This window comes from Bos javanicus, chromosome X, assembly GCF_032452875.1.
Source record: "Bos javanicus breed banteng chromosome X, ARS-OSU_banteng_1.0, whole genome shotgun sequence".
Classification (NCBI taxonomy): domain Eukaryota; kingdom Metazoa; phylum Chordata; class Mammalia; order Artiodactyla; family Bovidae; genus Bos; species Bos javanicus.
Window position 1 is genome coordinate 70,653,730 of NC_083897.1, and position 14,166 is coordinate 70,667,895.

At 37.1% G+C, this 14,166-nt stretch overlaps 1 protein-coding gene and 1 pseudogene across 19 annotated transcripts in view; one reads left to right on the forward strand and one right to left on the reverse strand.

Moving 5' to 3' along the window:
* Positions 1-14,166, reverse strand: part of LOC133243105 (endogenous retrovirus group PABLB member 1 Env polyprotein-like) — a 486,815-nt pseudogene that overhangs the window by 326,218 nt on the left and 146,431 nt on the right.
* Positions 1-14,166, forward strand: part of RPS6KA6 (ribosomal protein S6 kinase A6) — a 192,628-nt gene that overhangs the window by 159,207 nt on the left and 19,255 nt on the right. Inside the window, exon 23 of one of the 19 annotated variants that reach the window (XM_061409586.1) lies at positions 10,052-10,172. The exons of 17 other annotated variants lie outside the window; for them this stretch is intronic. In XM_061409586.1, the coding sequence (XP_061265570.1) occupies positions 10,052-10,126 (75 nt within the window). In that variant the 3' untranslated portion in view covers positions 10,127-10,172. Of the gene's footprint in view, positions 1-397; positions 442-10,051; positions 10,173-14,166 lie in introns of all 19 variants that reach the window. One more of the 19 variants, XM_061409592.1, reaches the window with a different exon arrangement.

The window sequence follows — 14,166 nt, forward strand, 5'->3', positions numbered from 1 at the left end:
GGAATTCCCTTGCTTTTTCTATACCCAGTGGATGTTGGCAATTTGATTTCTGGTTCCTCTGCCTTTTCTAAATCCATCTTGAACATCTAGTAGTTCTCAGTTTTCATACTGTTGAAGCATAGCCTGGAGAATTTCGAGTATTACTTTGCTAGTGTGTGAGATGAATGCAATTGTGCAGTAGTTTGAGCATTCTTTGGCATTGCCTTTCTTTGGGATTGAAACAAAAACTGACCTTTTCCAGTCCTGTGGCCACTGCTGAGTAATATTCCATTATTGAGTAGAATGTCATAAAGTGTTTCATATTATCTCACTAATCTGTTAATGTCTATAGATGCTGTTGTGATGTATACTTCCATATTTTAGTCATAATTATGGACTGATCTATTTCTCTTTGCAGATTTATCAGTTTTTGCTTCATATATTTTGAAGCTCTGTTTTTAGGTATGTAAATTGTTTATAAAATTGACCTCTATATAACTTGTATATTCCTCTTTATCATTATTAAATGACCTTATTTTAATTTTTTTAATTGAAGGATAATTGCTTTACAGAATTTTTGTTGTTTTCTGTCATACCTCAACATGAGTCAGCCATAGGTATACATATACCCACTCCAGTGTTCTTGCCTGGAGAATCCCAGGGACGGGGGAGCCTGGTGGGCTACCATCTATGGAGTCTCACAGAGTTGGACACGACTGAAGCGACTTAGCAGCAGCAGCAGCATACATATATCCCCTCCCTTTTGAAACTCCCTCCCATCTCCTCCCTCTGCATCCCACCCTTGTAGGTTGATACAGAGTTTCCTGAGCCATACAGCAAATTCCTGTTGAGTTTGATTTTCCTGAGCCATATAGGAAATTCCCGCCGGCTATGTATTTTACATATGGTAATATAATTTTCCATGTTACTCTTTCCATACATCTCACTCTCTCCTCCCCTTTCCCCATGTCTATAAGTCTATTTTCTATGTCTGTTTCTTCATTGCTGCCCTGTAAAGAAGTTCTTCAGTACCATTCTTCTAGATTCCGTATATATGTGTTAGCATATGATATTTATCTTTCTCTTTCTGACTTACTTCACTCTGTATCATAGGTTCTAGGTTCATCCACCTCATCAGAACTGACTCAAACGTGTTCCTTTTTATGACTGAGTAATATTCCATTGTGTATATGTACCACAAACTCTTTATCCATTTTCTGTTGATGCACATCTAGGTTGCTTCCATGTTCTAGCTATTGTAAGTAGTGCTGCAATGAACAATGGGATACATGTGTCTTTTTCAATTTTGGTTTCCTCAGGGTATATGCCTAGGAGTGAGATTGCTGTGTCATATAGTGGTTTTATTCCTAGTTTTTAAAGGAATCTCCATACCAATGAAATGACCTGCTTAATCCCTGGTAATTTTTCACATTGTTTTTGAAAGATACATTCACTCAGTATAAAATTCTAGATTTTCATTTCTTTCTTTTTTTTTTTTTAATTTCCAATTTTTTCAGATAAACAACATACAGTACTGTGTGCATTTAAGGTATACAACATAATTTTGACTTATGCACATCATGATTGTTGTCATAATAAGTTTAGTAAATATTCATCATCTCGTATAGATACAAACATAACAAATGAAAAGCAATTTTTCCCTTATAATGAGAATTCTTAGAATTTATTGTAACTTTCATATATAACATACAGCATTTTAATTATACTTATGTTGAATATTGCATCTCTAGTACTTACTTATAACTAGAAGTTTTTACTTTTGGCTACTGCATCTGATTCTGTTTCTCCCACACCCTGCTTTTGGTAACCATAAATCTGATCTCTTTTTCTTTTTTTTTTTATTTTTGAAATATAATTGACCAGCAGAATTGTGTTGGTTCCTGTTACACAACATGGTGATTTGGTATTTATGTACATTTCAAACTGACCAGCATGATAAGTCTAGGTACAATATGTAACAAAAGATTGACTATATTCCCCACACTGTACATTTCATACCCATGATTCACTTATTTCACAACTAGAAGTTTGTGCCTGTTAATCTTCCTTACCTATTTATTCACCATACACACCTCCTTTTTCACAAATACCTGTTTGTTCTTTGTATCTGTAATACCATTTATGTTTTGTTATATGTGTTCATTTATTTTCTGTTTTAGAGTCCACATAAAAGTGAGATCACGTTGTATTTGTTTTTCTCTGACTTATTCCACTTAGCATAGTACCTTGTAGACCCACTCATATTTTTGCAAATGGCCAAGTTTTTATAATGGTATATTAATGTTCCATTGACTATATGTATACACACACACACACACACACACGTATGCAATCAATCACTTCAGTCATGTCTGACTATTTGCAACCTCATTGACTATAGCCTACCAGGCTCCGTTGTCCATGGAATTTTCCTGACAAGAGTATGGAGTGGATTGTCACGCCCTCCTCTAGGGATACACATCTATATGCATTTGTCATTGATGGACATGTAGGTTGCTTCCATATGTTGGTTATTGTAAAAATTGCTGCAGAGAACATTGGAATGTATATACATTTTTGAATTAGTGTTTTTGTTCTCCTCAGGTAAATACACAGACAGAATTGCTGGATCATGTGGCAGTTCTATTTTTAATTTTTTGAGGAACCTTAATACTGTTTTCCTTTGTGGCTATACCAATTTACAATCATACTGACATTGCATGAGGATTCCCTCCTCTCCATATTCTTGCCAGCAAGTTGTTTGTTGTTTTTTTTGTTAATAAACATTCTGATAGATGTGTAGTGCTATCTCAGTTGGTTTGATTTTCATTTCCTTGATCATTAGTGATGTTGAGCATCTTTTCATTCATCTGCTGGCCATCTATAGGTCTTTGGAAAAATGTCTATTTAGGTCCTCTGTCCATTTCTTAATTAGGTTGGTTTTTTTTTTTTTTTGATGTTGAGTACATGATTTATTTGTACATTTTGGATATTAACTCCTTATCAGTCATATTATTTACAAGTATCTTCTTCCATTCAGTAGGCTTCCTTTTTGTTTGCTTGATAGTTTCCTTTGCTATGCAAAAGCTTTTTCTTTAGTTTGATGTCCTCCAAGTTGTTTATTTTTGGTTTTGTTTCTCTTTCCTGAGGAAGACATGTTCAAAAAATATTGCTAAGTCTGATTTCAAAGAGTTTACTGCTTATGTTTTCTTCTAGAAATTTTATGGTTTCAGGTCTTAATTATATAATCCATTTTTAGTTTATTTTTGTATATGGTGTGAGGAAGTAGTCCAGTTTGATTTTTGTGCATGTAATTATTTAGTTTTCGCATCATGTTTTATTGATGAAATTATCTTTTTCCCACTGTATTGTCTTGCCTTCTTTATTGGAGATTAATTGACTATATGTGCATCAGTTTACTTCTGGGCTATGTTATTTTCCAATGATCTGTGTGTCTGTTGTACCAGTACCATAATGTTTTGATTATTGTAGGTTTGTACTTTTTACTTTGTACCAGGGAGCATGATATCAACAGCTTTGTAATTTTTTCTCAAGATTGCTTTGGCAGTTGGAGATCTTTTCCAGTGCCATACAAATTTTAGGGTTATTTGTTCTAGTTCTCTGAGGAATGTCATGGGTATTTTGATAGGAATATAGGAATTATATTAACTATAGGTATTACTTTGGGTAGTATGGAAATTATAATAATAATAATTATTTCAGTTTAAGGATAAAGGATATCTTCATGCCTTTTTTTAATATAAATTTATTTACTTTCATTGGAGGCTAATTACTTTACAATATTGTATTGGTTTTGCCATACATCAACATGAATCCACCATGGGTGTACACGTGTTCCCCATCCTGAACCCCACTCCCACCTCCCTCCCCATACCATCCCTCTGGGTCATCACAGTGCACCAGCCCCGAGCATCCTATATCCTGCATCAAACCTGGACTGGAGATTCGTTTCACATATGATAATATACATGTTTCAATGCCATTCTCCCAAATTATCCCACCCTTGCCCTCTCCCACAGAGTCCAAAAGACTGTTCTATACACCTGCGTCTCTTTTACTGTCTCGCATACAGGGTTATCATTACCATCTTTATAAATTCCATATATATGCATTAGTATACTGTATTGGTGTTTTTCTTTCTGGCTTACTTCACTCTGTATAATACGGTCCAGTATCATCCACCTCATTAGAACTGATTCAAATGTATTATTTTTAATGACTGAGTAATACTCCATTGTGTATATGTACCACAGCTTTCTTATCCATTCATCTGCTGATGGGCATCTAGGTTGCTTCCATGTATTGGCTATTATAAACAGTGCTGTGATGAACATTGGGGTACACATGTCTCTTTCATTTCTGGTTTCCTTGGTGTGTATGCCCAGCACTGGGATTGCTGGGTCATATGGCAGTTCTATTTCCACTTTTTTAAGGAATATCCACACTGTTCTCCAGAGTGGCTGTACTAGTTTGCATTCCCACCAACAGTGTAAGAGGGTGCTCTTTTCTCCACACCCTCTCCAGCATTTATTACTTGTAGACTTTTGGATAGCAGCCATTCTGACTGGCATGAAATGGTATCTCATTGTGGTTTTAATTTGCATTTCTTTGATAATGATATCTCTAATAGTTTTGCCAAGAGAATGCACTGGTCATAGCAAACACCCTCTTCCAACAACACAAGAGAAGACTACACATGGACTTCACCAGATGGTCAACACCGAAATCAGATTGATTGTATTCTTTCCAGCCAAAGATGGAGAAGCTGTATACAGTCAGCAAAAACAAGACAGGGAGCTGACTGTGGCTCCAATCATGAGCTCCTTATTTCCAAATTCAGAATTAAATTGAAGAAAGTAGGGAAAACCACTAGACCATTCAGGTATGACCTAAATAAAATCCCTTATGATTATACAGTGGAAGTGAGAAATAGATTTAAAGGACTAGATCTGATAGATGAGTGCCTGATGAACTATGGACTGAGGTTCATGACATTGTACAGGAGACAGGGATCAAGACCATCCCCATGGAAAAGAAATGCAAAAAAGCAAAATGGCTGTCTGAAGAGGCCTTACAAATAGCTGTGAAAAGAAGGGAACTGAAAAGCAAAGGAGAAAAGGAAAGATATAAACATCTGAATGCAGAGTTCCAAAGAATAGCAAGAATAGATAAGAAAGCCTTCCTCAGCGATCAATGCAAAGAAATAGAGGAAAACAACAGAATGGGAAACATTAGACATCTCTTCAAGAAAATTAGATATACCAAGGGAAATTTCATGCAAAGATGGACTCCATAAAGGACAGAAATGGTATGGACCTAACAGAAGCAGAAGATATTAAGAAGAGGTGTCAAGAATACACAGAAGAACTGCACAAAAAAGATCTTCACAACCAAGATAATCACGATGGTGCGATCACTCACCTAGAGCCAGACATCCTGGAATGTGAAGTCAAGTGGGCCTTAGAAAGCATCACTATGAACAAAGCTAGTGGAGGTGATGGAATTCCAGTTGAGCTATTTCAAATCCTGAAAGATGATGCTGTGAAAGTGCTGCACTCAATATGTCAGCAAATTTGGGAAACTCAGCAGTGGCCACAGGACTGGAAAAGGTCAGTTTTCATTCCAATCCCAAAGAAAGGCAATGCCAAAGAATGCTCAAACTACCGCACAGTTGCACTCATGTCACACGCTAGTAAAGTAATGCTCAAAATTCTCCAAGCCAGGCTTCAGCAGTGTGTGAACCGTGAACTTCCAGATGTTCAAGCTGGATTTAGAAAAGGCAGAGGAACCAGAGATCAAATTGCCAACATCCGCTGTATCATGGAAAATGCCAGACGGTTCCAGAAAAACATCTATTTCTGCTTTATTGACTATGCCAAAGCCTTTGACTGTGTGGATCACAATAAACTGTGGAAAATTCTGAAAGAGATGGGAATACCAGACCACCTGACCTGCCTCTTAAGAAACCTATATGCAGGTCAGGAAGCAACAGATAGAACTGGGGATGGAACAACAGACTGGTTCCAAATAGGAAAAGAAGTACATCAAGGCTGTATATTGTCACCCTGCTTATTTATATGCAGAGCACATCATGAGAAACACTGGGCTGGAAGAAGCACAAGCTAGAATCAAGATTGCCAGGAGAAATAGCCATAACCTCACGTATGCAGATGACCACCACCCTTATGGCAGAAAGTGAAGAGGAACTAAAAAGCCTCTTGATGAAAGTGAAAGAGGAGAGTGAAAAAATTGGCTTAAAGCTCAACATTCAGAAAACTAAGATCATGGTATCTGGTCCCATCACTTCATGGGAAATAGATGGGGAAACAGTGGAAACAGTGTCAGACTTTATTTTTGGGGGGCTCTGCAATCACTGCAGATGGTGATTGCAGCCATGAAATTAAAAGACGCTTACTCCTTGGAAGGAAAGTTATGACCAACCTAGGTAGCATATTGAAAAGCAGAGACATTACTTTGCCAACAAAGGCCCGTCTAGTCAAGGCTATGGTTTTTCCAGTGGTCATGTATGGATGTGAGAGTTGGACTGTGAAGAAGGCTGAGTGCAAAAGAATTGATGCTTTTGAACTGTGGTGTTGGAGAAGACTCTTGAGAGTCCCTTGGACAGCAAGGAAATCCAACCAGTCCATTCTAAAGGAGATCAGTCCTGGGTGTTCTTTGGAAGGAATGATGCTAAAGCTGAAACTCCAGTACTTTGGCCACCTCATGCCAAGGAGTTGACTCACTGGAAAAGACTCTGATGCTGGAAGGGATTGGGGGCAGGCAGAAAAGGGGACGAAAGAGGATGAGATGGCTGGATGGCATCACCGACTCGATGGATGTGAGTTTGAGTGAACTCTGAGTGATTGTGATGGACAGGGAGGCCTGGCGTGCTGCAATTCATGGGGTCACAAAGAGTCGGACATGACTGAGTGACTGAACTGAACTGATAATGAGTGATGTTGAGCATCTTTTCATGTGTTTGTTGGCCATCTGTATGTTTTCTTTGGAATAATATATACTCTGAAAAGTATAAATCATTATTTCCTACATCAGTGTTTTATACTTTTCAGAGTATAGATCTTTCACCTCCCTGGTTAAGTTTATTCCTAGACATGTTATTCTTTTTAATGTGATTTTAAATCAGAATATTTTATTGCTTCTTCTTTCTAAATGATTATTATTATTAATGTATAGAAAAGCAGCAGATTTCTGTATATTAATCTTGGATGCTGCAACTTTACTAATAAACTTATTTGCTAGTTCTGGTAGCATTTATAAGTTTTCTCCATTTAGTATCATGTCATCTGCAAGTTGGAGAAGGCTATGGCACCCCACTCCAGTACTCTTGCCTGGAAAATCCCATGGACAGAGGAGCCTGGGGGGCTGCAGTCCATGGGGTCCCTAAGAGTCGGACACGACTGAGTGACTTCACTTTCACTTTTCACTTTCACGCACTGGAGAAGGAAATGGCAGCCTACTCCAGTGTTCTTGCCTGGAGAATCCCAGGGACGGGGGACCCTGGTCGGCTGCCATCTGTGGGGTCACACAGAGTTGGACACGACTGAAGTGACTTAGCAGCAGCAGCAGCATCTGTAAGTAATGACAATTTTACTCCTCTTGCAATTTGGATGTTTTATTCCTTTTTTAAATTCAGATACAGTTGATTTACAATTTTAGATTAGATTTACGTGAACAGCAAAGGGACTCAGTTCTACATAAACATATACGTGTATTTATTCTTTATAAATTATTTTCCCATATAGGTTGTTACAAAATATTTAGTATAATTCATTGTGCTATAAAGTTGGTCCTTATATTTATCTATTTTATAAATCAGTTCAGTTGAGTCACTCAGTCATATCTGACTCTTTGCATTCCCATGGACTGCAGAACCCCAGGCTTCCCTGTCCATCACCAATTCCCAGAGCTTGCTCAAACTCATATCCATCAAGTCAGTGATGCCATCCAACCACCTCATCCTCCGTCATCCCCTTCTCCTCCGGCCTTCAGTCTTCACCATCACCAGAGTGTTTTCCAATGAGTCAGTTTTTCACATCAAGCGGAGTATTGGAGCTACAGCTTCAGCATCCATCCTTCCAATGAACATTCAGGACTGATTTCCCTTAGGATTGACTGGTTTGATCTCCTTGCAGTCCAAGGGACTCTCAAGAGTATTCTCCAACACCACAGTTCAAAAGCATCAATTCTTCGGTGCTCAGCTTTCTTTATGGTCCAACCCTCACATCCATACATGACTACTGGAAAAATCATATATATTTAGTAGTATATATATGTTACTCAAAAACTCACAGTTGGTCCCTCCCCCCAACCTTTCTCCTTTGGTAACCATGTTTGTTTTCTATGTTTGTGAGTCTGTTTTGTAAATAAATTCATTTGTATTTTTTAGATTCCACACATAAATGGTATGATATTTGTATTTTTCTGTCTGATTTACTTCACTTAGTATGATAATCTCTCATTCCATCTGTGTTACTGCAAATGGCATTATTTCATTCTTTTCCGTGGCTGAGTAGTATTTCATTATGTGTATATATATGTGTGTGTGTGTGTGTGTGTATCACAACATCCATATCCATGCATCTGTCAATGGACCTTTAGGTTATTCCCATGTCTTGGCAATTACATTAAATAATGCTGTAGTGAACACTGGGGTGAATGTATCTTTTCAAATTAGGTTTTCTCCTGATATATGCCCACGAGTGGGATTGCTGGATAATATGGCAATACTAATTGTTAGTTTTTATGAGAATCCTCCATACTGTTCTCCATTACGGCTGCATCAGTTTACATTCCCAACAACAGTGTAGGATGGTTTCCTTTACTCCACACCCTCTCCAGCATTTATTATTCGTAGACTTTTTGTTGACCGTTCTGACTGGTGTCAGGTGATACCTCATTATAGTTTTGATGTTTATTTCCTCTGATACTTAGCAATATTGATCATCTTTTCATGTGCCTGTTGGACATCTGAATGTCTCCTTTGGAGAAATGTCTCTATAGATATTCCACCCATTTACTGATTGCATTGTTTGCTTTTTTGATATTTAGCTGTTTGTTTATTTCAGAGAGTAATCCCATGCCAGTCACATCATTTGCAGATATTTTCTTCTCAGTCCATAGTTTGTCTTCTTGTTTTGTTTATGTCTTCCTTTGCTGTACAAAAGCTTTTAAGTTTCATTAGGTCCCATTTGTTTATTTTTGTTTTTATTTCCATTACTCTAGTAGATAGATCCAAAAAAAATTGCTGCAATTTATGTAAAAGAGTGTTCTGCCTGTTTTCCTCAAAGAGTTTTATGGTATCCAGTCTTACGTTTAGATCTTTCATCCATTTTGAGTTTATTTTTATACATATTGTTTGAAAATATCCTAATTTTGTTATTTTACATGAAAAGAATATCGTTGTCCTTTTTTCCCAGCACCACTTATTAAAGAGACTGTCTTTTCTCCATTCTATACTCTTGCTTCCCTTGTCATGATTAATTAACCATAGATGTGCATGTTTATTCCCAGGCTATCTTATTCCATTGATCTATTATTGGATTGGCCAAAAAGTTCCTTCATTTTTAAAGTAAAAATAAAAGATATATTTTTCATTTTCACCAAGAACTTTATTGAACAACATATTCATTGCTTTGTTCCACTGCTGCTGCTGCTACGTCGCTTCAGTCGTGTCTGACTCTGTGAGACCCCATAGACAGCAGCCCATCAGGCACCCCCATCCCTGGGATTCTCCAGGCAAGAACACTGGAGTAGGTTGCCATTTCCTTCTCCAATGCAGGAAAGTGAAAAGTGAAAGTGAAGTCGCTCAGTCGTGTCTGACTTTTCGTGACCGCATGGACTGCAGCCCACCAGGCTCCTCCGTCCATGGGATTTTCCAGACAAGAGTACTGGAGTGGGGTGCCATTGCCTTCTCTGGCATGAATCAGAACTTCCCAGACAAACTATAATGGGTTTTGCCTGGTCATCAAAGAAGCATGCATCTTTCATTATCCTAATGGAAGATTATATGTTTTCTGTTGATTGATTACAGGTGATTTTCATTTGGCTTCATTGGAAACAGTACTTATTGGAATTAATTATTTGGTTTTCTGGAAGGAGCTCATAATAGAGGACTCCCTTCATCACCTTCTTTGGATGAAAGTGGGCCTTTGGTATGGTTGGTGGTGGGTCATTTCACTTGCCCCGCAGTCTCCTGTTCTACTTTATTGTAAAGTATCCACTTTTCATCACCTGTCACAATTTATTTTTAAAATGCAACATTTTCATTATGTTTCAGTAGAGAATCACATGTGGAAATAAGGCCAAGAAGGGTCTCTTTTTTTTGTATTTATTTAACTTATGTGGAACCCAAACGTCAGGCAATTAATATAACCAAGCTTGTACAAGTGATTTTCAACACTTATTGGATATTTTGAGTGTGTTGGCTCTCTCACATGTGGTATAATGTTGCTCGTTGTCAATTAATGTCTCAGTTTGTTTGATAGCAACTTAAACTGGTCTACCTGACTGTGGGGCATCGTCCAGCAAGAAACCTCCAGCACAGAACTTCACATGCCACTTTGGATGTGTTCAATCACATTACCATCTCTATACACTGCACCAATCTTTTTTTTGAGTTTCTGTTGCATTTTTACCATTCTTTAAAGTGTAAAGCCTAATATGCCAAAATTATTTTTTTCTTTCTCTCCTCTTCAATATTAAAATGGCTATAAAAAAATTCACCAAATTTTTTAAAGCTTGGTAATATGAAAGCTTGTGCAATACAATCTAATAAAATTGTTTCAAGTGAAGTTAAAAACAACTAAGTGCAACTAGAATCATCTCACGGAAAAATCCCAAGGAACTTTTTGGCAAACCCAATATATGTCCATTTCTGTGCCCATACCATAGTTTTTTGAAGATTATAGCATTGTAGTATAGCCTGAAGTCAGGACATGTTATTGCTTCAGATCCGTTAAGATGGTTTGAGCTGTTGGGGGTCTTTTGTGTTTTCATACAAATTTAAAAATTTTTTGTTCTAGTTCTGTGAAAAATGCCATTGGTAATTTGATATGGATTGCATTGACTCTACAGATTGCCTTGGGTAGTATAGTCGTTTTCAAAGTATTGATTCATTCTAAGAACGTTGTATATCCTTCCATCCGTTTGTGTCATCTTCCATTTCTTTCAACAATTTCTTATAGTTATTGGAGTACAGGTTTTTGCCTCCTTAGGTAGGTTTACTCCTAGATATTTTATTATTTTTCATGTGATGGCCAATGAGATTATTTCCTTGATTTCTCTTTCTGATATTCTGTTGTTATTATATAGGAATGCAAGAGATTTCTTTATATTAATTTTATATTATACAGCTTTACCAAATTCATTGATGAGATCTAGTTATTTTCTGGTAGCCTCTTTAGGATTTTTAAAAATATTTATTTATGGCTCTGCTGGGTCTTCATTTTTGCATGCAGGCTTTCTCTAGTTGCAGTGAGTGGGGGCTACTCTCTAGTTGTGGTGCATGGGCTTCTCTTTGCAGTGGCTTTTCTTGCTGCAGAGCAGAGGCTTTAGACTGTATAAGCTCGGTAGTTGTGGCACGTTGATTAAGTTGCTCTGTGGCATGTCAAATTGTCCCAGAGCAAAGATCGAACCTGTGTCCCATGCATTGGCAAGCAGATTCTCAACCACTGGACCACCAGAGAAGTTCCTAGGAAGTTCCCTGTGCTGTATAGAACCTTGTTTTTCCATTTTGTTTACAGTAGTTTGCATTTGTTAATCCCAAACTCCCAATCCTTCCCTCCCCTGCCCCACCTACTTTGGAAACCAGAAGTCTCTATATTTGTGAGTCATATCTTTTTCGTGGGTATGTTAATTTCTTTTGTTATTTTAGATTCCACATGTAAGTGATATCATGTGATGTTTATCTTTCTCTTTAGTTCACTCAGCATGATAATCTCTAGGACCATCCATGTTGCTGCAGTTGGCATATTTCATTCTTTTTATGGCTGAGTAATATTTTGTTGTGTATATATACCACTATTTCTTTACCCATTCACCTATTGATGGACACTTAGGTTACTTCCCTGTCTTGGATATTTTAAATAGTGCTATTATGAACATAGAAGTGAATGTATCTTTTTGAGTTATACTTTTGTTTGGGTATTTGCCCAGGATTGCTGAATCATATGGCACCCCTATTTTTAGTTTTCTGAGTACCTTTGTACTGTTTTCCATCATGGCTACACCAATTTAAATTCTCATTAGCAGCATAAGGGTTCTCTTTTTTCCACACCCTCTCTAGGATTTATTATTTTTAGACTTTTAAATTCCGACTGGTTTGAGGTGACACCTCATTATAGTTTTGATTTGCATTTATCTAATAATTAGTGATGGTGAGCATCTTTTTTGTGCCTTTTGGCCATCTTCATATCTTCTTTGGAGAAATTTCTATTTAAGCAGGAGTGCCCAACCTCCAGACCTCGGACTGGTACCTCCTGTCAGATCATCTGCAGCATCAGATTAGAAATAAAGCACCAAAAAATGTAATGCACTTAAATCATCCCCAAACCATCCTTCCCACCCCTCGTCTGTAGAAAAATTGTCTTCCATGAAATCAATCCCTGGTGCCAAAAATGTTGTGAACCACTGTATTTAGGTGTTCTTCCCATTTTCCATTTGAGTTATTTGTTTTGTTACTAAATTGTAGGAGCTGTTTGTATATTTTAGAAATTAAAGCCTTTTGGGCCACATCATATGCAAATATTTTCTTCCAGTCCATAGGTTGTCTTTTATTTATTTTTAATTTTTTTAGGGTTTCCTTTGCTATGTAAAAGGTTATAAGTTTGTTTAGGTCATATGCATGTAATTTTGCTTTTATTTCTGTTGCCTTGGGAGACTGACCTATGAAAACACTGGTACAATTTATGTCATAGAATGTTTTGCCTATGTTCTCATCAAGGAGTTTTATGGTGTTTTGTCTTATATTTATTCTTTAAGCCATTTTGAGTTTATATATGTGTATGGTGTGAGGGTGTGTTCTAACTTCATTGATTTATGTGCGACTGTCCAGCTTTCCCAACATCACTTGCTGTGGAGACTGTCTTTGCCCCACTGTATATTCTTAACTCTTTGGTCAAAGATTAATTTTCCATAGGTATATGGATTGGTTTCTGTGCTTTCTGTTCTGTCCTACTGATCTGTATGTCTGTTTTTGTGCCAGTACCATGATATTTTGATTACTGTAGCTTTGTAGTATTGTCTGAAGTCTGAGAAGGTTGATTATGCCTCCTGCTTTGTTCTTTTTCCTCAGGATTGCTTTGGCAATTCTGGATCTTTTATGATTCCATATTAATTTTAGTAGTATCATTTGTTCTAGTTCTTTGAAAAATACCATGGACATTTTGTTGGGAGTTTTTAAATGTCTCTTCCAGTGGCCCCCAATAAGGGAGAACTCCTAAATGGAGATGCTGGGAATTGAACCTGGGGCCTTGTGTATGCTAAGCATGTGCTCTACCACTGAGCTACACCCCTGCTGCCATCATTTGTTCTAGTTCTTTGAAAAATATCACTGCTATTTTGTTGAGAGTTTTTAAATAACAGATTCTACACATGTAATTGATATCTTCATATTTTCTATTTCTTCCTTTTCTTCCTGGTTCAGTCTCAGAAGGTTGTACCTTCCTAAGAATTTATTCATTTCTACCTTTTCTAATCCTTCTAAATGGGTAGATTGTTTGCCATTTTTATTGCTTGCTTTTCTACACGTGGATCACTATACACTTCCCTCTACTAACTGCTGTCCTTATAGCCTGTAGATTATGAATTGTTGATTGTGTTTTTGTTTTCCTTTGTCTCTAGTTATGTTTTTACTCCCTCAATGATCTCTTGGTTGATTAGTGCATGTTGTTTAGACTCCACATGGTTTTTTTTTTTTTTTTTTATAGCTGTTTTCGTGTGTGTATACTAAGTCGTTTAAGTTGTGTCCAACTCTTTGTGACCCCATGGACTCTAGCCTGTTCTTAAAGACTTTTTACATTTTCAAGGCCCTCAGAGGCTAATGGCACTAGTTATTTTACATTTCTAATTTTGTTTTCAAAAGATTCATCAATAGTACAGTTTTTGCACTTATTAGAACTTAGGTCTTTTTTTTTTTAATTTTGACAT